This window comes from Somniosus microcephalus, chromosome 4 (genome assembly GCF_052327205.1).
Source record: "Somniosus microcephalus isolate GS21.2 chromosome 4, FLI_Smic_1.0, whole genome shotgun sequence".
NCBI classification, from domain to species: Eukaryota; Metazoa; Chordata; class Chondrichthyes; order Squaliformes; family Somniosidae; genus Somniosus; species Somniosus microcephalus.
Window position 1 is genome coordinate 9,427,761 of NC_140990.1, and position 26,974 is coordinate 9,454,734.

Here is a 26,974-nt window from a genome sequence, read left to right on the forward strand (position 1 = left end):
TGGGGAAAGAGCAGGGCAGTGGGACTAATTGCATCGCTTTCAGAGAGCCAGCACCAGCATGATGGGCTGAAAGGCATCCTACTGTGCTCTATGATTCTATAACATCAGCTTCTCTCTGCCCACTAGCACTGAGAGAACAGGGAATAATCTTTAAATCCAGCCCAGTTATTGGGGGCTCTTAACATTAACAAGCCCCAGTTGCCTGAATTAACATGGTTCAGTCCTGGATGTGATTAAAGGCATCAGAAACAGTGGAATCGACCCACCGCAGTCACAATGTGGACACACTGGTGTGTCAGCGGGTGGGATACACCAGGGAATCCCTTTCCACACACTGAGGTTGACAAATGAGCGGGAGTCCCAGGGTTTCGGACACCAGATAATCAAGCTCACAAGAACACAAATTGTCTCTCCAGGCTTGATTAAGAGCGCTGCATAACACAGATCAGGTGATAATGCCCTCAATCTGGAGAATAGAAGTACAGTGGATTCATGCGCGACCTTAAGAACATAAGAAATAGGAGCAGGAGTAGGCCAATCGGCCCCTCGAGCCTGCTCCGCCATTCAATAAGATCATGGCTGATCTGATCCTAACCGCCAATCTACTATCACAGAACCATCTCCTGAATCTAACAGAATTAGGAGCAGGATCAGGCTACATGGCCCCTGGGCCCACTCCACTACCCACAGGGCCATGACCGATGCGAACCTAGACTCATGTCCAAATTCCTGCCCGCTCCCCATAACCCTTTATTCCCTTTACTTCGAGGAAACTGTCTATTTCTGTTTTAAATTTATGTAATGATGTAGCTTCTACAGCTTTTTGGGGGCAGCATATTCCATGGACCTACCACCCTCTGAGTGAAGTAGTTCCTCCTCATCTCAGTTTTGAAAGAGCAGCTCCTTATTCTAAGACTATGCCCCCGAGTTCTAGTTTCACCCATCATCGGGAACATCCTCCCCGCATCCACCCGATCCAACCCCTTCACAATCTTATATGTTTCAACTAGCTGAAGTGCCCGGCGGTGCCGAGGCTTTTTCGAGGGAATGTTGTTGTTGGAAGAGAGAGAGAGAGAGCGACTGGGGGGGAAGAGGGGAGGGGGAAGAGGGGAGGGGGAAGAGGGGAGGGGGAAGAGGGGAGGGGGAAGAGGGGAGGGGGAAGAGGGGAAGGGAGGGGGGGAGGGGAAGGGAGGGGGGGAGGGGAAGGGAGGGGGGGAAGGGAGGGGGGGAGGGGAAGGGAGGGCGGGAGGGAGGGAGGGGGGGGAAGGCGGGGAGGAGGGAGGGGAGGGGGAGGGCAGGGGGAGGAAGGTAGGGAGGGGGGGGAAGGGAGGGCAGGGGGGAAGGAGGGCGGGGGTCGCCCCCCCACCCCCGAGGTGAAGACCGCCGATTGCGCGCGCAGCAGGAGCTGAGACTGTCGGCCGGCGGGCCCGGTTGCCAGGGTAACCGTGACGCTGACCAAGCCAGAGAGACGCCGCGTCTCAGCTGCTCCTGCTGCGCGCGCGGCCCCCCACCCCCCCCGCCCGAAGGTCGCGGCCCCCCCCCCCCCCCCCGCGGTGAAGACCGCCGATTGCGGCTGCGCGAGACGTCCGGCGGGCCCAGTTGCCAGGGTAACGCTGGACGCTCAGCAAGCCCCGCCCCCCGGCCAGCCAGAGACAGCGGGTCTCGGCTCCTGCTGCGCGCGCACCCTAGCGGCGCTGGGCTGAGGCTGGCCCTCCAGCCTTCGAGTGGGGCCGGGAGGTGCCTAGCTCGGGCGTGGGTGCGCAGGAGACGCCGAGGCTTCTAGGCCTACCTGGAAAAACGGGGAAAGGTAGGAAAATTAATGAGATTAGATAAGTTAATTACTTTCTAAATCATTTTTTAAAAAACAATATGTGTTTTAAAAGCAACGTTTTTTTTTAAGACGTAGAAAGCGGGAAAAAGAAAGGAAAAGTTTGGAATCAAGATGGCGGCGACTCACCTCAGTTCAGAACGATAAAGCCCAGCCACACACGCACCGATTGGCCCGGCGGCACACGCCAGCAACCCGGCGTACGATTGGTCAAGCTCGAGGTCACTCTGTCGGTCACTCTGTCGCTAATGAGCGGATAATGAGATGCTAATGAGCGGAATGTTGAAGGTTTTTGGGAAACCGCGGGCGCAATTTTAGCCCGGTCGAAACGTAAATACGCTTAAAACCGTCTCGGAAGCGTAAGCTTTCTTTGGAGGTAACACGCGCGTAGGTACGCCCTGTAACTTTCGAGTGCATACCCGCAACGCACACGCGATGACAGACAGATAGACAGATAGACAGAAAGACAGAAAGACAGAAAGACAGAAGTACCGATTTATATATATAGGTAAGATCGCCTCTCATCCTTCTGAACTCCAATGAGTAGAGTCCCAATCTACTCAACCTCTCCTCATATGTCCATCCCCTCATCCCCGGGATTAACCGAGTGACGTATAAAATAGCCAAAAAAAGCGCCAGAGCGGAAGATTGGGAACAGTTTAAGATAGAGCAAAGGAGGGCAAAGGGCATAATCAAGAGGGGCAAAATAGCTTACGAAAACAAGCTGGCGGAAAATATAAAAACTAACTCCAAAAGCTTTTATAAGTATATCAAAAGGAAAAGACTGGTGAAAACCAAAGTTGGTCCATTGCAGTCAGATACGGGGGAATATATAATGGGAAATAAGGAAATGGCAGATCAACTAAATGCATACTTTGGGTCAGTCTTTACGAAGGAAGACACAAAAAACCTCCCTGGGATATCGGGAAAAATAGGGACATTGGCAAAGGAGGAACTGACGCAAATCAATATCTCTAAGGATATGGTGTTAAGGAAGCTAAAGGGATTGAAGGTGGACAAATCCCCAGGGCCTGATAACATGCATCCTAGGGTACTGAAGGAGGTGGCCCTAGAGATAGCGGATGCACTAAGGATGATTTTTCAGAATTCATTAGACTCGGGAACAGTGCCGATGGATTGGAGGGTAGCTAACGTTACCCCACTATTCAAAAAGGGGGGTAGGGAAAAAGCAGGTAATTACAGACCTGTAAGCCTTACATCAGTTGTGGGCAAAATGCTGGAGTCCATCATTAAGGATGAAATAGCGGAGCACTTAGCAAATGGGGACAGGATAGGACAGAGTCAACATGGATTTACAAAGGGTAAATCGTGCTTGACTAATCTATTGGAATTTTTTGAGGGAGTAACTGGTAGAATAGATGGGGGAGAGCCAGTAGATGTGGTGTACCTGGACTTCCAAAAGGCCTTCGATAAGGTCCCACATAAAAGATTAGCATGGAAAATTGAGGCTCATGGGATAAAGGGGAAAGTTTTGGCGTGGATAGGGAACTGGCTGTCAGATAGAAAACAGAGAGTTGGAATAAACGGCTCATTTTCTGAATGGCAGGCAGTAACAAGTGGGGTACCACAGGGATCTGTCCTGGGCCCCCAGCTGTTCACAATTTACATTAATGACCTGGATCAGGGAGTCGGATGCAGCATTTCCAAATTTGCAGACGACACTAAACTAGGAGGGGGGGTGGGCTCAGAGGAAGAGACCAGGAAGCTCCAGAGCGATTTGGACAGACTGGGCGATTGGGCGGATAAATGGCAGATGCACTATAATGTGGACAAGTGCGAAGTTATCCACCTTGGGTGCAGGAACGGGAGGGCAAATTATTATTTAAATGGCAATAGATTGGGAGAGGGGGAAGTACAGAGAGACCTGGGTGTTCTTGTACACCAGTCACTGAAGGCGAGCATGCAGGTGCAACAGGCGGTCAAGAAGGCAAACGGTATGCTGGCCTTCATAGCAAAAGGGTTAGAATACAGGAACAGGGATACCTTGCTGCAGCTGTACAGGGCACTGGTGAGACCACACCTCGAGTACTGTGTACAGTTTTGGTCGCCTCATCTGAGGAAGGATGTTCTTGCCATGGAGGGGGTGCAGCGGCGATTCACCAGGCTGATACCAGGAATGGCGGGAATGACCTATGAGGAGAGACTATGTAGTTTAGGGATGTACACACTGGAGTTTAGAAGATTGAGAGGGGACCTCATAGAAGTGTATAAAATTCTGACAGGTCTAGACAGACTGGATGCAGAAGGAATGTTTCCCTTGGCGGGTGAGAACAGAACTAGAGGACATAATTTAAGGATAAGGGCTAAACCATTTAGGACAGAGATGAGGGGGAATTTCTTCACTCAGAGAGTGGTGAACCTGTGGAACTCATTGCCACAGAGGGCAGTGTACGCCAGCTCATTAAATATATTTAAGAGGGAATTAGATATATTTCTACGGGCAAAAGGGGTTAAGGGTTACGGAGAGAAGGCGGGGACGGGATACTGAATTAAAGGATCAGCCATGATCTCATCGAATGGCGGAGCAGGCACGAAGGGCCGAATGGCCTACTCCTGCTCCTATCTTCTATGTATTCTATGTATTCTATGTAACCTTCTTTGTACTGACTCGCGAGCAAGTATGTCTTTTCTTAAGTATGGACACCAAAACTGTATGCAGTATTCCAGGTGCGGTCTCACCAATACCTTGTACAACTGAAGCAATACCTCCCTATTTTTATAGTCATAGAGTTTTACAGCACAGAAAGAGGCCCTTCGGCCCATCGTGTCTGCGCCGCCCATCCATCCCTGTCCAGTCTAATCCCATTTTCCAGCATTTGGTCCATAGCCTTGTATGCAATGGCATTTCAAGTGCTCATCCAAATGCTTCTTGAATGTTGTGAGGGTTCCTGCCTCCACCACCCTTTCAGGCATTGAGTTCCACATTCCAACCACCCTCTGGGTGAAAAAGTTCCTCCTCAAATCCCCTCTAAATCTCCTGCCCCTTACCCTGAATCTATGCCCCCTTGTTATTGACCCCCCTACTAAGGGGAGAAGTTCCTCTTTGTCTACCCTATCTATGCCCCTCATCATTTTGTACACCTCAATCAGGTCCCCCCCTCAGCCTTCTTTGCTCCAAGGAAAACAACCCAGCCTGTTTAGTCTTTCTTCATAGCTGAGGCGCTCCATCCCAGGTAACATCCTGGTGAATCTTCTCTGCACCCTCTCCAAAGCAATCACATCCTTCCTTTAGTGAGGTGACCAGAACTGCACACAGTACTCCAGCTGTGGCCTCACCAGCGTTTTGTACAGCTCCATCATAACCTCCCTGCTCTTATATTCTATGCCTCGGCTAATGAAGGCAAGTATCCCATATGCCTTTTTAACCACCTTATCTACCTGTTCTGCTGCCTTCAGGGATCTATGTACATGTACACCAAGGTCCCTCTGACCCTCTGTACTTCCTAGGGTCCTACCACTCATTGTGTATTCCCTTGCCTTATTTGTCCATCCAAAATGCATCACCTCGCACTTTTCAGGGTTAAATTCCATTTGCCACTTTTCCGCCCATCTGACCAACCCGTTTATATCGTCCTGTAGCCTGAGGCTTTCCTCCTCGCAATTTACCACCCCACCAATTTTCATGTCATCTGCGAACTTACTGATCATACCTTTTACATTTTCATCCAAATCATTTATGTAGATCACAAACAACAAGGGACCCAGCACCGATCCCTGAGGTACCCCACTGGACACAGGCTTCCAGTCACAAAAGCAACCTTCGACCATCACCCTCTGCCTCCTGCCACTCAGCCAGTTTAGGATCCAACGCGCCAAGGCACCCTGGATCCCATGGGCTCTTACCTTCTTGACCAGTCTCCTATGCGGGACTTTGTCAAAAGCTTTACTGAAGTCCATGTAAACCACATCCACAGCATTTCCCTCAACCACCCCACTAGTCACCCCCTCAAAAAATTCAATCAGATTTGTCAGACATGATTTACCCTTGACAAAGCCATGCTGACTATCCCCGATTAATCCTTGCCTCTCCAAGTGGAGACTAATTTTGTCCCTCAGAATTTTTTCCAATAATTTCCCTACCACAGATGTTAGGCTCACTGGTCTGTAATTCCCTGGTTTATCCCTGCTACTCTTCTTGTATAATGGTACTACATTAGCTGTTCTCCAGTCCTCTGGTACATCCCCTGTGGCCAGAGAGGATCTGAAAATTTGTGTCAGAGCCCCTGCAATCTCCTCCTTTGCCTCCCACAGCAGCCTGGGATACATCTCATCCAGGCCTGGGGATTTATCCACTTTTTGGCCTGCTAAAACCGCTAGCACCTCCTCCCTCTCGATGCTAATATGTTCAAGTATGTCACAGTCCCCTTGCCCGATTTCTATGTCTGCATCGTCTTTCTCCATAGTGAACACAGATGCAAAAAATTCATTTAAAACCCCGCCTACATCATCTGGCTCTACACACAGATTGCCACTTTGGTCCCTAATGGGCCCTACCCTTTCCCTGGTTATCCTCTTGCCCTTAATATACTTATAAAACATCTTAGGATTTTCCTTTATTTTGCTCACCAGTGTTATTTCATGGCCCCTCCTCGCCCTCCTAATTTCTTTTTTAAGTATGCCCCTGCACTTTTTATACTCCTCTAGGGCTTCTTCCGTTTTTAGTCTTTTGTAACTGCCAAAAGCCCCCCTTTTATTTCTAATACATTTTTGTATATCCCTTGTCATCCAAGGTTCCCTTTGCTTGTTGGTCCCACCCTTGACCTTTCCAGGAACATGTTGGCATTGTACTCTCTCTATTTCCCTTCTGAAAGTCTCCCACTGTTTTGATGTGGATTTTCCTATAAGTAGCTGCTCCCAGTCCACTTTGGCCAGATCCTGCCTTATCATATTAAAATCGGCCTTCCCCCAATTTAGAACCCTTATTTCTGGGCCGTCTTTGTCTTTTTCCATGACCACCTTAAATCTCACCGAATTATGGTCACTGTCGCCAAAATGCTCTCCTACTGACACTTCCACCACTTGCCCGGCTACATTCCCCAGAATTAGGTCCAGTACCGCCCCCTCTCTTGTAGGACTTTCTACATGTTGGCTCAAAAAGCTCTCCTGGATGCACTTTAAGAATTCTGCACCCTCTAAGCCTTTCACACTCTGACTATCCCAATTAATATTGGGGAAGTTGAAATCCCCCACTATTATTACCCTATTATTTTCACACTTCTCTGAGATTTGCCTACATATCTGTTCCTCTATCTCCCCCTGACTGTTTGGGGGCCTATAGTACACTCCCAAAGTGCTTGCCCCCTTTTTGTTTTTAAGTTCTACCCATATGGCCTCATTAGAGGAACCCGCTAATATATCATCCCTCCTTACAGCAGTAATTGACTCCTTAATTAATATTGCAACACCCCCTCCCCTTTTACAACCCCCTCTGTCTCGCCTGAAGATTCTATACCCCAGAATATTGAGCTGCTAGTCCTGACCCTCCCTCAACCATGTCTCCGTGATAGCAACAATATTGTACTCCCATGTGTTCAACAACTTCAGTTCATCCACCTTATTTGCAAGACTCCTTGCATTAAAATAAATGCCTTCCAGCCCTGCCATATTCCCTTTTGCCTTCACATATTTGCTCTGCCTTCCCAGCTGACTTGTTTTTTCCTCTGTATTTGGCTGTAAATCACCCCCTACTATAGCTCCACTCTGTACCCCATCCCCCTGCCAAGTTAGTTTAAACCCCCCCCAGCAGTGCGAGCAAACCTCCCCGCAAGGATATTGGTTCCCCTCTGGTTCAGGTGTAAACCGTCCGACTTGTACAAGTCCCACCTTTCCCAGAAGCAGACCCAGTGGTCCAGGAAACTAAAGCCCTCCCCCCTGCACCATCCCTTTAGCCACGCAGTCATCTGTTCTATCTTCCTATTCCTATACCCACTAGCACGTGGCACCGGGAGTAATCCAGAGATTACAACCTTTGAGGTCCTGCTCTTTAATCCTTCACCTAGCTCCCTAAATTCTTGCTGCAGGACCTCATCCCTCTTTTTACCTAAGTCGTTGGTACGAATGTGGGCCACGACCTCTGGCTGTTCTCCCTCCCCCTCCAGAATGCCCTGCAGCCGCTCAGTGATATCCTTGACCCTGGCACCAGGGAGGCAACAAACCATCCTGGATTCACGTCTACGGCCACAGAAACGCCTATCTGTTCCCCTTACTATAGAATCCCCTACCACTATTGCTCTCCCACTCTTTCTCCCCCCTTCCTGGGCAGCAGGAGCACCCCCAGTGCCAGGAAGTTGGCTGCTGCTGCCTTCCCCTGGTGAGTCATCCCCCTCAACAGTATCCAAAGCGGTATACTTGTTTGAGAGGGGAATGGTCACAGGGGTCTCCTGCACTACCTGCCTGCTTCTATTGCTCCGCCTGGTGGTCAGCCATTTCCTGTCTTCCTGTGCAGCCCTTCCCTGCGGTGTGACCAACTCACTAAACGTGCTATCCACGACCCTCTCAGCATCGTGAATGCTCAACAACCCATCCACCCGCAGCTCCAGCGCCTCAATGCGGTCTGCTAGTAGCTGCAGATGGATGCATCTCTGGCACACGTGGTCATCAGGGGCACCGGGGTCCCTGAATTGCCACATAGGGCAAGAGGAGCATATCACGGGGCTGGGCTCACCTGGTATGACCTTCCCTTTAATTAATTTAAATTAATTTACTATCACCAATTAAAAATATCTCTAAGGCGCTTGTATAGTCTACCAACAGTCCCTGCTACACCAGAAAAGACCCTAGTAACTATGAACTACAGAGTTAAAGTTTAAAAAAGAGAAATACTCACCAACCAATCACTTACCTGCTCCCTGGTGACGTCACACTCCGATTACTTTTTACCTCTCTCCTCTGCTGTTGATTTCATAGAGTCATAGAGTTTTACAGCACAGAAAGAGGCCCTTCGGCCCATCATGTCTGCGCCGCCCATCCATCCCTGTCCAGTCTAATCCCATTTTCCAGCATTTGGTCCATAGCCTTGTATGCAATGGCATTTCAAGTGCTCATCCAAATGCTTCTTGAATGTTGTGAGGGTTCCTGCCTCCACCACCCTTTCAGGCATTGAGTTCCACATTCCAACCACCCTCTGGGTGAAAAAGTTCCTCCTCAAATCCCCTCTAAATCTCCTGCCCCTTACCCTGAATCTATGCCCCCTTGTTATTGACCCCCCCACTAAGGGGAAAAGTTCCTCTTTATCTACCCTATCTATGCCCCTCATTATTTTGTACACCTCAATCAGGTCCCCCCTCAGCCTTCTCTGCTCCAAGGAAAACAACTCCAGCCTGTCCAGCCTCTCTTCATAGCTGAGGCGCTCCATCCCAGGTAACATCCTGGTGAATCTTCTCTGCACCCTCTCCAAAGCAATCACATCCTTCCTATAGTGAGGCGACCAGAACTGCACACAGTACTCCAGCTGTGGCCTCACCAGCGTTTTGTACAGTTCCATCATAACCTCCCTGCTCTTATATTCTATGCCTCGGCTAATGAAGGCAAGTATCCCATATGCCTTTTTAACCACCTTATCTACCTGCTCCGCTGCCTTCAGGGATCTATGTACATGTACACCAAGGTCCCTCTGACCCTCTGTACTTCCTAGGGTCCTACCACTCATTGTGTATGCCCTTGCCTTATTTGTCCGTCCAAAATGCATCACCGCGCACTTTTCAGGGTTAAATTCCATTTGCCACTTTTCCGCCCATCTGACCAACCCGTTTATATCGTCCTGTAGCTGGAGGCTTTCCTCCTCGCAATTTACCACCCCACCAATTTTCGTGTCATCTGCGAACTTACTGATCATACCTTTTACATTCTCATCCAAATCATTTATGTAGATCACAAACAATAAGGGACCCAGCACCGATCCCTGAGGTACCCCACTGGACACAGGCTTCCAGTCACAAAAGCAACCTTCGACCATCACCCTCTGCCTCCTGCCACTCAGCCAGTTTAGGATCCAACGCGCCAAGGCACCCTGGATCCCATGGGCTCTTACCTTCTTGACCAGTCTCCTATGCGGGACTTTGTCAAAAGCTTTACTGAAGTCCATGTAAACCACATCCACAGCATTTCCCTCATCCACCCCACTAGTCACCCCCTCGAAAAATTCGATCAGATTTGTTAGACATGATTTACCCTTGACAAAGCCATGCTGACTATCCCCGATTAATCCTTGCCTCTCCAAGTGGAGATTAATTTTGTCTCTCAGAATTTTTTCCAATAATTTCCCCACCACAGATGTTAGACTCACTGGCCTGTAATTCCCTGGTTTATCCCTGCTACCCTTCTTGAATAATGGTACTACGTTAGCTGTTCTCCAGTCCTCTGGTACATCCCCTGTGGCCAGAGAGGTTCTGAAAATTAGTGTCAGAGCCCCTGCAATCTCCTCCCTTGCCTCCCACAGCAGCCTGGGATACATCTCGTCCGGGCCTGGGGATTTATCCACTTTTTGGCCCGCTAAAACCGCTAGCACCTCCTCCCTCTCGATGCTAATATGTTCGAGTATGTCACAGTCCCCTTGCCCGATTTCTATGTCTGCATCGTCTTTCTCCATAGTGAACACAGATGCAAAAAATTCATTTAAAACCCCGCCTACATCCTCTGGCTCTACACACAGATTGCCACTTTGGTCCCTAATGGGCCCCACCCTTTCCCTGGTTATCCTCTTGCCCTTAATATACTTATAAAACATCTTAGGATTTTCCTTTATTTTGCTCGCCAGTGTTATTTCATGGCCCCTCCTCGCCCTCCTAATTTCTTTTTTAAGTATGCCCCTGCTCTTTTTATACTCCTCTAGGGCTTCTTCTGTCTTTAGTCTTTTGTAACTGCCAAAAGCCCCCCTTTTATTTCTAATGCATTTTTGTATATCCCTTGTCATCCAAGGTTCCCTTTGCTTGTTGGTCCCACCCTTGACCTTTACAGGAACATGTTGGCGTTGTACTCTCTCTATTTCCCTTCTGAAAGTCTCCCACTGTTTTGATGTGGATTTTCCTATAAGCAGCTGCTCCCAGTCCACTTTGGCCAGATCCTGCCTTATCATATTAAAATCGGCCTTCCCCCAATTTAGAACCCTTATTTCCGGGCCGTCTTTGTCTTTTTGGTACGCCTCTGCTGAATCCGCCGGTTTTAAGTGCCGCCGGTCGCGCTGCTGCTCTCCCACAGGTCCAAGCTCTCTTTCTATCCCCCTAGCAATGAAAGCCAACATTCCATTGGCCTTCTTAATCACTTGCTGCACCTGCATACTAACCTTTTGAGTTTCGTGCACCAGGACCCCCAGATCCCTTTGTACTACAGTACTTTCCAGTTTCTTGCCATTAAGATAATAACTTGCTCTACGATTTTTCCTGCCAAAGTGCATAACCTCACACTTTCCAGTATTGTATTCCATCTGCCAAATCTCTGCCCACTTACTTAGCCTGTCTATGTCCCCTTGCAGGTTTTTTATGTCCTCCTCACTCACTACTTTCCCTCCCATCTTAGTATCATCTGCAAACTTTGATATGTTACACTCGGTCCCCTCCTCCAAATCGTTAATATAGATTGTAAAGAGTTGGGGACCCAGCACTGACCCCTGCGGAACACCACTAGTTACTGATTGCCAGTCTGAGAATGAACCATTTATCCCAACTCTCTGCCTTCTGTTAGATAGCCAATCCTCTATCCATGCCAGAATATTACCCCCAATCCCGTGATTTTTTATCTTAAGCAATAATCTTTTGTGTGGCACCTTGTCAAATGCCTTTTGGAAGTCTAAATACACTACGTCCACTGGTTCCCCTTTATCCACCCTATATGTTACTTCCTCAAAGAACTCCAGCAAATTTGTCAAACATGACATCCCCTTCATAAAACCATGCTGACTTTGTCCTATTAAATTATGATTATCCAAATCTCCTGTTACTGTCTCCTTAATAATGGACTCCAATATTTTACTTACCACAGATGTTAGGCTATAGTTTCCAGCCTTCCGTCTACTGCCCTTTTTAAATAAGGGCGTTACATTAGCAGTTTTCCAGTCTGCCGGGACCTTTGCGGAGTCCAGGGAGTTTTGGAAAATTATTACCAATGCATCCACAATCCCTACCGCCACTTCCCTCAAGACCCTAGGATGTAAGCCATCAGGTCCAGGTGATTTATCCGCCTTGAGTCCCATTATTTTACTGAGTACCACTTCCTTAGTGATTTTGATCGTGTTTAGCTCCTCCCCCCTCTAGAGCCCCCTGTTTGTCCAGTGTTGGGATATTCTTAGTGTCTTCTGCTGTAAAGACTGATACAAAATATTCATTCAGTGTTTTTGCCATCTCCATATTTCCCACCATTAATTTCCCGGTCTCATCCTTTAAGGGACCAACATTTACTTTAGCCACCCTTTTTCTTTTTATATAACTATAAAAACTCTTACTATCTGTTTTTATATTTTTTGCTAATTTACTTTCATAATCTATCTTCCCTTTCTTAATCAATCTTTTTGTTATTTTTTGCTGTCTTTTAAAGTTTTCTCACTCCTCGATCCTCCCACTAGATTTGGCTACCTTATATGCCCTTGTTTTTAGTCGAATATTATCCTTAATTTCTTTACTTATCCACGGATGGCTGTCTTTTCTTTTACACCCTTTTCTTCTCAGTGGAATATATATTTTTTGGAAGTTGTAAAATAACTCCTTGAATGTACACCACTGATCATGTACCGTCTTACCCTTTAATCTATTTTCCCAATCCACTCTACTCAATCCCGCACTCATACCTTCATAGTCTCCTTTATTCAAGCTTAGCACGCTTGTTTGAGATCCAACCTTCTCACCCTCTAATTGAATATGGAATTCAACCATGTTATGGTCACTCATTCCAAGGGGATCCTTTACTAGGACATTTTCTAGGTCCTTTACTAGGACCTTCTCGAGTCTGTTCCAACTGACAATGGCTTAAGTGGCCTGTTCTTATACACAAGCTTGGTTACCGCTCAGGAAATGAGATTGTTTGGACCCGTCTGTTGACTGCCTCCTGAACTCCTGCTAATTCAGGGAATTTAGTCCATCTGTGACCAGACTATAACCACAAGACCGTCGGGTTATCACAACTATACGGTCCGTGAGGTTATTATTAGATTCAAACCCAGACGTTGTGCCTTCACTTGTCTGGTACTTCATCCCATAACACGGGTACACGGGCTCAGTAATGTTTCATCCATCAGAAAAAGACAAAGTACAACAACATACTGGTCAGCTTAACAGAATCTCATCATATTTAAGGGGCCATCAATATAAAATAGTCTCTGACAGATCAAGTAGGGAATTCAGGAGAAATGTCTTTACCTAGAGAGTGGTGAGAATGGGGAACTCGCTACCCCAGGGAGTAGTTGAGGTGAACAGCACAGATGGATTTATGGGGAAGCCACACAAGGGAGAAAGGAATGGGAGGATGTGTTGATCGGGTTAATTGAAGTAGGGTGGGTGTGGAGCATAAACACTGGCATGGACCAGTTGGGCCGAATGGCCTGTTTCTGTGCTGTACATTCTATGTAACACCATGAACAGTCAAACAAAGGGAATCATCAGCACAACAGTCTTAAAGATTAAACAGCAGTCCAAGAATTTCTAAAACATTCATCCATTCCATGTTCATGTCGCCCCAGCTACAGAACAGTGTGAACTCGTTGGTGTTTCAGCAGGTTGGATAACTGAGTGAATCCCTTCCCACACACAGAGCAGGTGAACGGCCTCTCCCCAGTGTGAACTCGCTGGTGTGTCAGCAGGTGGGATGACTGAGTGAATCCCTTCCCACACACAGAGCAGTTGAAAGGCCTTTCATTAGTGTGACCTCGCTGGTGTCTCAGCAGGTGGGATGACTGAGTGAATCCCTTCCCACATACAGAGCAGGTGAACGGCCTCTCCCCAGTGTGAACTCGCTGGTGTGTCAGCAGGTGGGATGACTGAGTGAATCCCTTCCCACACACAGAGCAGGTGAAAGGCCTCTCCCCAGTGTGAACTCGCTGGTGTGTCAGCAGGTGGGATGACTGAGTGAATCCCTTCCCACACACCGAGCAGGTGAACGGCCGCTCCCCGGTGTGAACTTGTTGGTGTTCCAGCAGTGTTGAGGACCGAGTGAATCCCTGCCCACACACGCAGCAGGTGAACAGCCGCTCCCTAGTGTGAACTCGCTGGTGTGCCGTCAAATGTCCAGAGCGTTTAAAGCTCTTCCCACAGTCAGAACATTTAAATAGTCTCTCATCAGTGTGAACTTGCTGGTGTCTCAGCAGATTGAATGACTGAGTGAATCCCTTCCCACACACGCAGCAGGTGAATGCCCTCTTTCCTGCTCTCTCCAGCTGGTGTCCCTTCAGCTCCTGGGAGATTTTAAAGCTTTTCCCACAGTCAGAATGTTTCACCAGTCTCTCCCCAGTGTGAACTCGCTGGTGTGCCAGCAGATTCGAGGACCGAGTGAATTCCTTCCCACACACTGAGCAGGTGAACATAATCTCTCTTGCTCTCTCCAGCTGGTGCCTGTTCAGGTCCTGGGACCTTTTAAATCTCTTCCCACACTCAGAACATTTAAAAGGTCTCTCATTAGTGTGAACAAGCTGGTGTGCCAGCAGATTGGAGGAGCGACTGAATCAGGTCCTGATGAATCGAGTGACTGTCTGATCTTGAAGTGATGTTTGGTCTGAGCTTCCTGTCTGTAAATGCTCCACTTCTAAAACCCTGTAAAAGGAGTGTAGAAATGGGTAAGAGGGAGAATATTGCCTCATGTCGCCCTTTCCCAGCCCAGGGGCAGTGAAGCTGATTTTCAGGCCCCAGCTGCTGCACAGGTTACATACGAACATACGAATTAGGAGCAGGAGTCGGCCACTCGGCCCCTCGAGCCTGCTCCGCCATTCAATAAGATCATGGCTGATCTGATCACTCCACATTCCCACCTACCCCCGATAACCTTTCACCCCCTTGCTTATCAAGAATCTATCTACCTCTGCCTTAAAAATATTCAAAGACTCTGCTTCCACCGCCCTCTGAGGAAGAGAGTTCCAAAGTCTCACGACCCTGTGTGAGAAAAGATTTCTCCTCATCTCTGTCTTAAATGGGCGACCCCTTATTTTTAAACCGTGACCCCTAGTTCTAGATTCTCCCACAAGAGGAAACATCCTCTCCACATCCACCCTGTCCAGACCCCTCAGGATCTTATATGTTTCAATCAAGTCACCTCTTACTCTTCTAAACTCCAGCGGATACAAGCCTAGCCTGTCCAACCTTTCCTCGTCAGACAACCCACCCATTCCAGGTATTAGTCTAGTAAACCTTCTCTGAACTGCTTCCAATGCATTTACATCCTTTCTTAAATAAGGAGACCAATACTGTACACAGTACTCCAGATGTGGTCTCACCAATGCCCTGTATAACTGAAGCATAACCTCCCTACTTTTGTATTCAGTTTCCCTCGCAATAAACAATAACATTCTATTAGCTTTCCTGATTACTTGTTGTACCTGAATACTAACCTTTTGCGATTCATGCATTAGGGCACCCAGATCCCTCTGCATCTCAGAGCTCTGCAATCTCTCACCATTTAGATAATATGCTTCTTTTTTATTCTTCCTGCCAAAATGGACAACTTCACATTTTCCCACATTATACTCCATTTGACAGATCTTTACCCACTCACTTAACTTATCTATATCCCTTTGTAGCCTCCTCATGTCCTCTACACAATTTACTTTCCTACCTATCTTTGTGTCATCAGCAAATTTAGCAACCATGCCTTCGGTCCCTTCATCCAAGTCATTTATATAAATTGTAAAAAGTTGAGGCCCCAGCACTGATCCCTGTGGCACACCACTCGTTACATCTTGCCAACCAGAAAATGACCCATTTATGCCTACTCTCTGTTTCCTATTAGCTAGCCAATCTTCTATCCATGCCAACATGTTACCCCGTACAACATGAGCTTTTATTTTCCGCAATAGTCTTTGATGTGGCACCTTATCAAATGCCTTCTGGAAATCTAAGTACAGTACATCCACCAGTTCCCCTTTATCCACAGCATATGTTACTTCCTCAAAGAACTCCAATAAATTGGTTAAACATGATTTCCCTTTCACAAAACCATGTTGACTCTGCCTGATTACCTTGAACTTTTCCAAGTGCCCTGCTATAACATCTTTAATAATAGCTTCCAACATCTTCCCGATGACAGATGTTAAGCTAACTGGCCTGTAGTTTCCTGCTTTCTGTCTCCCTCCCTTTTTGAATAAAGGAGTTACATTCGCTATTTTCCAACCTAATGGAACCATCCCCAAATCTAGGGAATTTTGGAAAATTTAAACCAACGCATCAACTATCTCACTAGCCACTTCTTTTAAGACCCTAGGATGAAGTCCATCAGGCCCCGGGCACTTGTCAGCCCACAGCTCCAACAATTTGCTCAGTACCACTTCCCTGGTGATTGTAATTTTCTGGAGTTCCTCCCTCCCTTCCATTTCCTGATTTACAGCTATTTCTGGGATGTTACTTGAATCCTCTACAGTGAAGACTGATGCAAAATACCTGTTCAATTCAACTGCCATCTCCTGATTTTCCATTATTAATTCCCCAGACTCACTTTCTATAGGACCAACGCTCACTTTGTTAACTCTTTTCTTTTTTAAATATCTATAGAAACTCTTATTAACTGTGTTTATATTTCTAGCTAGCTTTCTCTGGTACTCTAATTTTTCTCTCCTTATTAATCTTTTAGTCATTCTTTGCTGTTTTTTATATTCTGTCCAATCTTCTGACCTGCCAGCCATCTTTGCACAATGATATGCTTTTTCTTTAAGTTTGATACTATCATTAACTTTTTTAGTTAACCACGGATGGTGGGTCCTCCCCTTGGAAATTTTGTTTCTCGTTGGAATGTATATATTCTGTGTATTCTGAAATATCCCCTTAAATGTCTGCCACTGCAACTCTATTGACCTCTCCCTTAACCTAATTTGCCTGTTCACTTTAGCTAGCTCTGCTTTCATGCCCTCATAATTGCCCTTATTTAAGTTTCAAATACTAGTCTTGGACCCATTCTTCTCTCCCTCAAACTGAATGTAAAATTCAATCATATTATGATCGCTGCTACCTAGGGGTGCCTTCACTATGAGGTCATTCATTAATCCTATCTCACTGCACAATACCAGGTCTAGTATAGCCTGCTCTCTGGTTGGTTCCAGAACGTTCTGTTCTAAGAAACATACTATGAACTCCTCATCTAGGCTACCTTTGCCCATCTGATTTTTCCTGTTTATATGCAGATTAAAATCCCCCATGATTATTGCCATACCTTTCTGACAAGCTCCCATTATTTCTTCCTTTATACTCCATCCTACCATGCGGTTACTGTTAGGGGGCCTGTACACCACTCCCACAAGTGACTTCTTGCCTTTATCATTTCTCATCTTAACATGTTGGTGCAGCAAGCAATTAGGAAAGCAAATGGTGCGTTAGTCTTTATTACAAAAGGATTGTAGGGACTTAAGGCGGATAAATCCCCCGGACCTGATGGCCTACATCCTAGGGTCTTGAGAGAAGTGGCGGTAGGGATTGTGGATGCATTGGTGATTATTTTCCAGAACTCCCTGGACTCAGGAAAGGTCCCGGCAGATTGGAAAACTGCTAATGTAACACCCTTATTTAAGAAGGGAAGTAGACAAAAAGCTGGAAACTATAGACCAGTTCGCCTAACATCTGTGGTTGGCAAAATGTTGGAGTCCATTATTAAGGAAACAGTAACAGAGCATTTGGATAAACATAATTTAATAGGACAGAGTCAGCATGGTTTTATGAAGGGGAAGTCATGTTTGACAAATTTGCTCGAATTCTTTGAGGATGTAACATACAGGGTGGATAAAGGGGAACCAGTGGATGTGGTGTATTTGGACTTCCAAAAGGCATTTGACAAGGTGCCACACAAAAGATTACTGATCAAGATAAGAAATCACGGGATTGGGGGTAATATACTGGCATGGGTGGAAGATTGGCTATCTAACAGAAAACAAAGAGTTGGGATAAATGGTTCATTCTCGGGCTGGCAATCAGTAACTAGTGGTGTTCCACAGGGGTCAGTGCTGAGACCCCAACTCTTTACAATCTATATTAACGATTTGGAGGAAGGGACTGAGTGCAACATATCCAAGTTTGCCGACAATACAAAGATGGGAGGGAAAGCAATGAGTGAGGATGAGATAAAAAACCTGCAAAAGGACATAGACAGGCTAAGTGAGTGGGCAGAGATTTGGCAGATGCAATATAATGTTGGAAAGTGTGAGGTTATGCACTTTGGCAGAAAAAAATCAAAGAGCAAGTTATTATCTAAATGGAGAGAAACTGCAAAGTGCTACAGTACAAAGGGATCTGGGGGTCCTGGTGCATGAAACACAAAAAGTTAGTATGCAGGTGCAGCAGGTGATCAGGAAAGCCAATGGAATCTTGGCTTTTATTGCAAGGGGGATGGAGTATAAAAACAGGGAAGTCTTGCTGCAGTTATACAGGGTATTGGTGAGGCCACACCTGGAATACTGCGTGCAGTTTTGGTTTCCATATTTAAGAAAAGATATACTTGCTCTCGAGGTGGTTCAGAGAAGGTTCACTCGGTTGATTCCGGAGATGAGGGGGTTGACGTATGAGGAAAGGTTGAGTAGGTTGGGACTCTACTCATTGGAGTTCAGAAGAATGAGAGGCGATCTTATCGAAACATATAAGATTGTGAGGGGGCTTGATCGGGTGGATGCGGGGAGGATGTTTCCACTGATGGGTGAGAGTAGAACTAGGGGGCATAATCTAAGAATAAGGGGCTGCCCTTTCAAAACTGAGATGAGGAGAAACTTCTTCACTCAGAGGGTAGTAAATCTATGGAATTTGCTACCCCAGAGAGCTGTGGAAGCTGCAACATTAAATACATTTAAAATGGAGATAGACAGTTTCCTAGCAGATAAGGGAATTAGGGGTTACGGGGAGAGGGCAGGGAAGTGGACACGAGTCTAGATTCAGATCAGCCATGATCCTATTGAATGGCGGAGCAGGCCCGAGGGGCCGTATGGCCTACTTCTGCTCCTACTTCTTATGTTCTTATGATTGGCGTATAAGAGTAAAGAAGTCTTACTGCAAATATACAGAGCCTTGGTGAGACCACACCTAATAATAATAATAATAATAATCACCTTTATTGTCATTGTTAGTGCACAAGTGCAGTACAACGAAATGTAGGCTTGCGGCTCCCGAGAGTGTACATTTAGATTAAGACATTTAAACATTCAACATTCATTTGGCTTGTAATACATTAACATAAACATAACCATAATAAAGTGCATTGGCAGATGTGCAAGCTTTCGATTTTATTTGTGGAGTTCAGTAGGATGACAGCCCTGGGAAAGAAGCTGTTCCTAAATCTGGTCGTTCAGGTGCGAATGCATCTGTAGCATCTCCCAGATGGCAGGAGGGCAAACAGACTGTGGCTGGGGTGTGTAGGGTCTTTGATGATGGACAGTGACCTCCGTAAACAGCGTTTCTGGTATATGTGCTCTATGGTCGGTAGCCGGGTGCCGGTAATGCGTTGGGCAGTTTTGACTACCCGCTGCAGGGCTTTCCGGTCATAGTAGCTACAGCTGCCATACTATACTGTGATACAGTTTGTCAGGATGCTCTCTATTGTGCAGCGGTAAAAGTTAGAGAGGATCAGGGGTGACAGGTTACATCCCTTCAGCCTCCTTAGGAAATATAGGTGCTGCTGGGCCTTCTTCACCAGAGAGGAGGTATTGAGGGACCAGAGGTCTTCCGTGATGTGGACTCCGAGGAACTTAAAGCTGTCCACCCTTTCCACCACAGCCCCATGGATGTGGATGGGGGTGTGACTTCCGCCTTTAGACTTCCTGAAGTCCACAACGATTTCTTTGGTTTTCTTGATGTTAAGGGCCAGGTTGTTATCGGCGCACCACTTCACGAGATGCTGGACCTCCTCCCTGTAGGCTGACTCATTGTTGTTGGTGATCTGGCCTACTACCGTGGTATCATCCGCAAACTTCACAGAAATCACAGAAACCCCAGAACAGATAGAGGCCATTTCGGCCCATCGAGCCTGCACCGACACATATCCCACCCGATCCCCATAACCCATATCCCACTCTATCCCCATAACCCCACGCATTTAATCCCCCTAACACTAAGGGTCAATTTATCATAGCCAATCAACCTAACCCGCACATCTTTGGACTGTGGGAGGAAACCGGAGCGCCCGGAGGAAACCCACGCAAACACGGGGAGAATGTGCAAACTCCACACAGACAGTCACCCGAGGCCAGATTCGAACCCGGGTCTCTGGCGCTGTGAGGCAACAGTGCTAACCACTATGCCACCGTGCTGCCCTTGATGGTGTTGGAACCATGAACAGCCACACAGTCGTGGGTGAAGAGGGAGTAGAGGAGGGGGCTCAGCACACACCCTTGTGGGGTATTGTGTACAGTTTTGGTCTCCTTACCTAAGGACGGATATACTTGCCTTAGAGGGAGTGCAACGAAGGTTCACCAGACTGATTCCTGGGATGGGGGGGTTGTCCTATGAGGAGAGATTGAAGTGTCTAGGCCTATATTCCCAGGAATTTTGAAGAATGAGAGGTGATGTCATTGAAACATCTAAAATTCTTACAGGGCTCGACAGGGTAGATGCTGGGAGACTGTTTCCCCTGGCTGGGGAGTCTAGAACCAGGGGTCAGAGTCTCAGAATAAGGGGTCGGCCATTTAGGACTGAGATGAGGAGAAATGTCTTCACTCAGAGGGTGGTGAATCTTTGGAATTCTCTGCCCCAGAGGGCTGTGGAGGCTCAGTCATTGAGTATAATCAAGGCTGAGATCGATAGATTTTTGGACTCATGGGGAATCGAGGGATATGGGGATCGGGCGGGAAGGTGGGGATGAGGTAGAAGATCAGCAATGATCTTACTGAATGGTGGAACAGGCTCAAAGGGCCGAATGGCCTGCTCCTGCTCCTATTTCTTATGTTCTTAAGAAAGCTGTTTGCTATAGCCTGCTGCACCACGACAAATACAGAGGATTTCAGTTACGTGGAGAGACTGGAGAAGCTGGGATTGTTCTCCTTGGAGCAGAGAAGGTGCAGCAGAGATTTAATAGAGGTGTTCAAAACAGGAAGGGTTTTGATAGAGTAAATAGGAGCACGGGAACAGCAGGAGGTCATTCAGCCCCTCCAGCCTGTTCCGCCATTCAATGAGATCATGGCCGATCTGTGTCTTAACTCCACCCACCTGCCTTGGCTCCATATCCCTTTGCTCCCTTGTCTAACAAAAATCTATCGCTCTGGGATTTAAAATGATTAATTGAGCTGGCATCGACTGCTTTCTGTGGGAGAGGGCTCCACACTTCTACCACCCTTTGTGTGAAGAAGTGTTTCCCAACTTCTCTCCTGAATGGCCTGGCTCTGATTTTAATGTGATGTCCCCTCGTCCTCGACTGCCCCACCGGCAGAAAAAGTTTCTCTCTATCTACTCTACCAATTCCTTTCAAAATCCTAAAATCCTCAATCACTCCTTAACCTTCTAGATTCCAGGGAACACAAGCCTAGTTTATGTAATCTCTCCCTCATAATCTAACCCTTGGAGCCCGGGTAACATTCTGGTGAATCTGTGCTGCACTCCTTCCAAGGCCAGTATATCCTTTCTGAGGTGCGCTGCCCAGAACTGTACACAGTGCTCCAGGGAGTTCCTGGGAGTTAATGTGCGTAGGTCCCTGAAGGTGGCGGGACATATTGAGAGAGTGGTTAACAAAGCATATGGGATCTTGGGCTTCATAAATAGAGGTATTGAGTACAAAAGTAGAGAAGTTATGCTGAACCTTTATAAAGCGCTGGTTAGGCCACAACTGGAGTATTGCGTCCAGTTCTGGTCACCACACTTTAGGAAGGATGTGAAGGCCCTTGAGAGGGTGCAGAGGAGATTTACCAGAATGGTTCTGGGGATGGGGGATCTTAGCTACAAGGACATGTTGGAGAAGCTGGATTTGTTTTCATTAGAGCAAAGGAGGTTGAGGGCTGATTTGATAGAAGTGTACAAGATTATGACGGGTTTGGATAGGCTAGACGGGGAAAGGCTGTGCCCACTAGTTGATGGTACAAGGACTCGGGGACACAGATTAAAGGTTTTGGGCAAGAGATACAGGTTGGACGTGAGGAAAAACTTTTTTACGCAGTGAGTGGTGATGACCTGGAACTCGCTGCTGATGGAAGTGGTGGAAGCGGAGACACTCAATGTTTTCAAGGGGAGACTGGATAGGCACTTGAGGGAAATAAACTTGCAGGGCTACGGGGACAGAGTGGGGGAATGGGACTGACTGGATTGTATACAGAGAGCTGGCACGGACTCGATGGGCCGAATGGCCTCCTTCTGTGCCGTTATGACTCTCTGGGGTCTAACCAGGGCTTTGTATAGCTGTAGCTTATAAGGAGAAACTGTTTCCAGTGGCAGGAGGGTCGGTAACCAGAGGACACAGATATAAGGTCATTGACAAAAGAACCAGAGGCGAGGTGAGGAGAATTTTATTGACGCAGCGAGTTGTTGTGATCTGGAATGCGCTGCCTGAAAGGGCGGTGGAAGCAGATTCAATAATAACGTTCACTGGGGAATTGGATAAATACTTGAAGGGGAAAAATTTTCAGGGCTATGGGGAAAGAGCAGGGGAGTGGGACTAAATGGAGAGCTCTTTCAAAGAGCCGGCACAGGCACGATGGGCTGAATGGCTTCCTTCTGTGCTGTATGATTCTAGGAGCCACTCCTAGAGTGGAGTGGTGCCCGCAGGGATCGCTTGGCAGGAAATTGGGAGGAGGTGGTTCACACGCAGACAGCACCCGATTTCGAGACGCTGTCCTTTTAAAATTGCTCCTCCACAGGCAAGGAGTGACTCGGTCCCTTTAATGAAAATCACATTGAAAAGGAGAGTCCCTGTCCCTTTAAGAGCCCTCCGCCCACCACTCACACCTTTTTCGTAAAGTCTTTGAAATTAATAATAAAAGTTCATGCAGAAAAAATGTGTGTCTGACTGTATTTTAGTGAGTCTGTGTGTCTGTCTGACTGTATGTGTGTGTGTGTCTGTGTAGAATAGCATCATAGAATGATACAGCACAGAAGGAGGCCATTCGGCCCATCATGCCTGTGCTGGCTCTTTGAAAGAGCGATCCAATTAATCCCACTCCCCCTGCTCTTTCCCCAAAGCCCTGTAAATGTTTTCCCTTCAAGTATTCATCTCAATCTCTTTTGAATTATAATATTGAATCTGCTTCCACCGCCCTTTCAGGCAGCGCATTCCAGATCACAACAACTTGGTGTAAAAATTTGTTTCCTCATGTCACCTCTGGTTCTTTTGCCAATCGCCTTAAATCTGGTTTCTGTCCCTTCAGCCATTGGAAACGGTTTCTCCTTATTTACTCTCTCAAAATCCATCCTGATTTTGAACAACTCTATCAAATCTCCTCTTAATCTTCTTTGCTTAAGGAGAACTGTTGTGTATGTAATATGTATGTAGCTTTAGACCTATGGCCAGGGCAGCACTACTTTGTAGGGCGCAGTGATACCGTAGTACCACCCCTGGCCATAGGGGTATAAATAGTACTGTGGGTACTGATTTCCCCTCAGTTCCCGCCTGTTGGTATTAAGTAAAGACCTACGTTGAATCTTCCAAGCTGTCTCTTCATTATTGAATTAAGTATAGACACATACTTGACTGACAAGCTGTATCACGGTATGGTATGGCAGCTGTAGCTCCCATGACCGGAAAGCCCCGCAGCGGGTAGTCAAAACTGCCCAACGCATTACCGGCACCCGGCTACCAACCATAGAGCATATATATCAGAAACGCTGCCTACGGAGGGCACGGTCCATCATCAAAGACCCTACCCACCCCAGCCACAGTCAGTTCGCCCTCCTACCATCTGGAAGACGCTACAGATGCATTCGCACCCGTACGACCAGATTTAGGAACAGCTTCTTTCCCAGGGCTGTCATCCTACTGAACTCCACAAATAAACACTAAAGCCTGCACATCTGCCAATGCACTTTATTATGGTCATATTTATTATGCTAATATACTGCAAGCCAAATGTTTAAATGTATGTTGAATGTTTAAGTGTCCTAATCCAAATTGTACACTCTCGGGAGCCGCAAGCCTATATTTCGTTGTACTGCACTTGTGCACTAACAATGACAATAAAAGTTGATTTGATTTTGATTTGATTTGATACTTTACAAGAACAACCCCAGCTTCTCCTGTCTCTCCACGTAACTCAATCCCTCATCCCTGGTCCCATTCTCGTAAATTTCTTCTGCACCCTCTCTTAGGCCTTGACATCCTTCCTAAAGTGTGGTGCCCAGCGGAAGCCTAGCCAGTGTTTTATAAAGGCTTAGCATAGCCTGCTTGCTTTTGTACTCTATTCCTCTATTAATAAAGTCAAGGATCCTGTATGCTGCTTTTTTTTTTTTTTTTTTTTAAAAACAGCCTTCTCAACTTGTCCTGCCACCTTCTAAGATTTGTGTACATACACCCCGAGGCCTCTCTGTTCCTGCACCCTCTTTAAAACTGGACCATTTAGTTTATATTGCCTCTCCTCATTCTTCTTACCAAAATGAATCACTTCACACTTCTCTACATTAAATTTAATCTGCCACGTTTCTGCCCATTTCACCAGTCTGGCTACATCCTCCTGAAGTCTGTTACTATCCTCATTGTTTGCTACATTTCCGAGTTTCGTGTCATCTGTAAATTTTGAAATTTTGCCCCGGATCCCCAAGTCCAGGTCATTAATATATATCAAAAAAAGCAGTGGTCTGAATCAATGTTCACGTTAAGTTGCGCGGCCACGCAGTGGTCTGGAGGTCCCGCGCAGCCGGCTCACCGCCCTATAATTGGAATAAACGCGCATGCGCGGAAATTTGAATGGGCCGTGCAGCACGTTAAAGGCGCCACGCACCTCAAAAAAAAAGAGGGAACATTGATCCTAATACCGACCACTGGGGAACATCACTGTTTACCTCCCTCCAGTCTGAAAAGGAACCGTTCACCACTACTCTCTGCTTTCTGTCCCTTGGCAGAAAATTGGGAGGGGGCGAGAGCAAATAGCACCTGATTTCTCGCCAAGCACTCACGGGAGCAGGGGATTTGCCCTACTTTAAATGTCAGTCTCTTACATAAACATTATAAAAAGGGAGGCGCTGTCCCTTTAAAATCAGTCATCCACGGGGACGTGGTCCCTTTAATGAAAATCTCAGAAAAAGAGAGTGCCTGTCCCTTTAAGAGAACCCCCACCACTCCCATATTTCTCTTAAAGTGTTTGAAATTAATAATTAAAAACGCAGAAAATTAATATTTTAAAAATTAATTCAGGGAGAAAAAATATTTTTACTCACATTTGCTCCCCAGGGTTTCTTGTTTCTGTTTCATCAATTTAAAAACAAACTGCTTTTTGTATGATCAGCCATGATCACATTGAATGGCGGAGCAGGCTCGAAGGGCCGAATGGCCAACTCCTGCTCCTATCTTCTATGTTTCTATGTTTAAAACAAGTATCTTCTGTAAAATAAAATTAGTTTGAGCTGTAAAATGGGAAAGGAACATTAAAAATAAACTTTCCCAGGATCACAGATTCTGACAATGGCCGCTTTACAAAATGGCGGCGGGCCGATCCCAGGTCCCGCCTCCTCCTTCGCCGCGATTGCTTGGAGGACCAAAGCCCCTCGGTCGGTCCGCCAGGCTCCGCCTCCCCTCGCTCATTGGTGGAGAGCTCAGTGTCAGTCAGTGCACGCCGGCGACGTCATGACGTTGCAGGGAGGGCGGTTGGAGCAGGCGGGAAATTAAATTCATTTAAATTAAATCTCCCGTCAGCCTCCTCTGTCCCAATCAGCCGGCGCAAGTCCCGCCCCTCGGGCTCCCCGATTGGTTGGAGGACCCGCCGCCGGCTCGCTCCTCCAGCCCCGCCCCGCTCGCTCCCTATTGGTCGGAAGCTCCCGTCAATCAGGCCCTGGGCCCGGGTCCTATCTTCTATGTACTTTCAGTGATGACTTTTATAAACTGGTTTTACAGGAAATTAGAAGAGGAGGAGAGAGATTTGAAGACACTCGGTCCCTTTGTTGCAGCTGACCCCGCGCATGCGCCCCATGGCCCCGCCCTCTCCTGCTCCACAGGCGCCCGGCCCGCACCGCGCATGCTCAGCACACACCCTGGGCCGCTGTCAATCATCCTCCCCCTCTGAACATGCCCCGCCCCCTCCCCTTACTCCGCATGCGCCGCCAGGCCCCGTTCCCGAAGTTGAGCCGCTACCGCGCCTGCGCAGGGCCTCGCATTCTGGAGAAGGCCCGGTCAACCGCGAGAGTCCAGATCACCGGCGGAAAGTGAGTTTTATCACAGTTTTTTTTTTATATATAGCGGAGAGAAGCGCGGGCGGGGAGATAAATAAAAAGAAAATACAAACCGCACCCTCCCAGCACCGAGCGGAGTGGATTGAGCGGCCGCAGCCCCTTGTCTTCTGGAGAGAGCTGGACTGGGGCACGTCATCTGAATGGCCTCTTCCTGTGATGGCGTCACAATCGGGCCCCAGCCACGCCGCCATTGGTTGGAGGACCAGGCCGCCCAGTTCAGTCCTCCCAGCTCAGCCCTCTTCCTATTGGTCCGCGCTCCCGTCAGTCAGAATCACATTGCTCCGGCTCACTCCGCCACCCCGCGCGGCTCAATCCGCTCCGTTCGGCGTCCGCGGAGGTCCCGCCCGACCGACTCTCAGGTTTGGTTTTTCTGGTATTTTACTTTATAATCTCGCTCTCCGCTCCCCCCTCACCTCGATTTAAATCGATTCCCCAACACTTGACTTTACCCGGCCGCTGATTTCGCCTCTTTCCCGGGCTGACTTCCATCTTCTCCCCAGAGGCCCCGCACTGGCAGCCTCGTTTTGCGGTGGGTCCGAATAAGCATGCGCGGCCCCGCCTCTCCACATTTAAAGGGATACCCACCCTGTCCACATTTAAAGGGACACCACCCCCTCCACATTTAAAGGGACACAGACCCCCTCCACATTTAAAGGGACACCCACCGCCT

At 47.4% G+C, this 26,974-nt stretch overlaps 1 protein-coding gene across 1 annotated transcript in view; it reads right to left on the reverse strand.

Annotated features, from left to right (window-relative positions):
• The window catches only part of LOC147118255 (uncharacterized), a 180,944-nt gene extending 154,426 nt beyond the window's left edge, over positions 1–26,518 (reverse strand). Inside the window, exons 1-3 of the mRNA XM_085983691.1 lie at positions 26,363–26,518; positions 25,297–25,459; positions 13,519–14,580 (exon numbers count right to left, since the gene is read on the reverse strand). Of these exons, the coding sequence (XP_085839817.1) occupies positions 13,519–14,354 (836 nt within the window). The 5' untranslated portion in view covers positions 14,355–14,580; positions 25,297–25,459; positions 26,363–26,518. The remainder of the gene's footprint in view (positions 1–13,518; positions 14,581–25,296; positions 25,460–26,362) is intronic.
• Between the last annotated feature and the right edge of the window lie 456 nt (positions 26,519–26,974).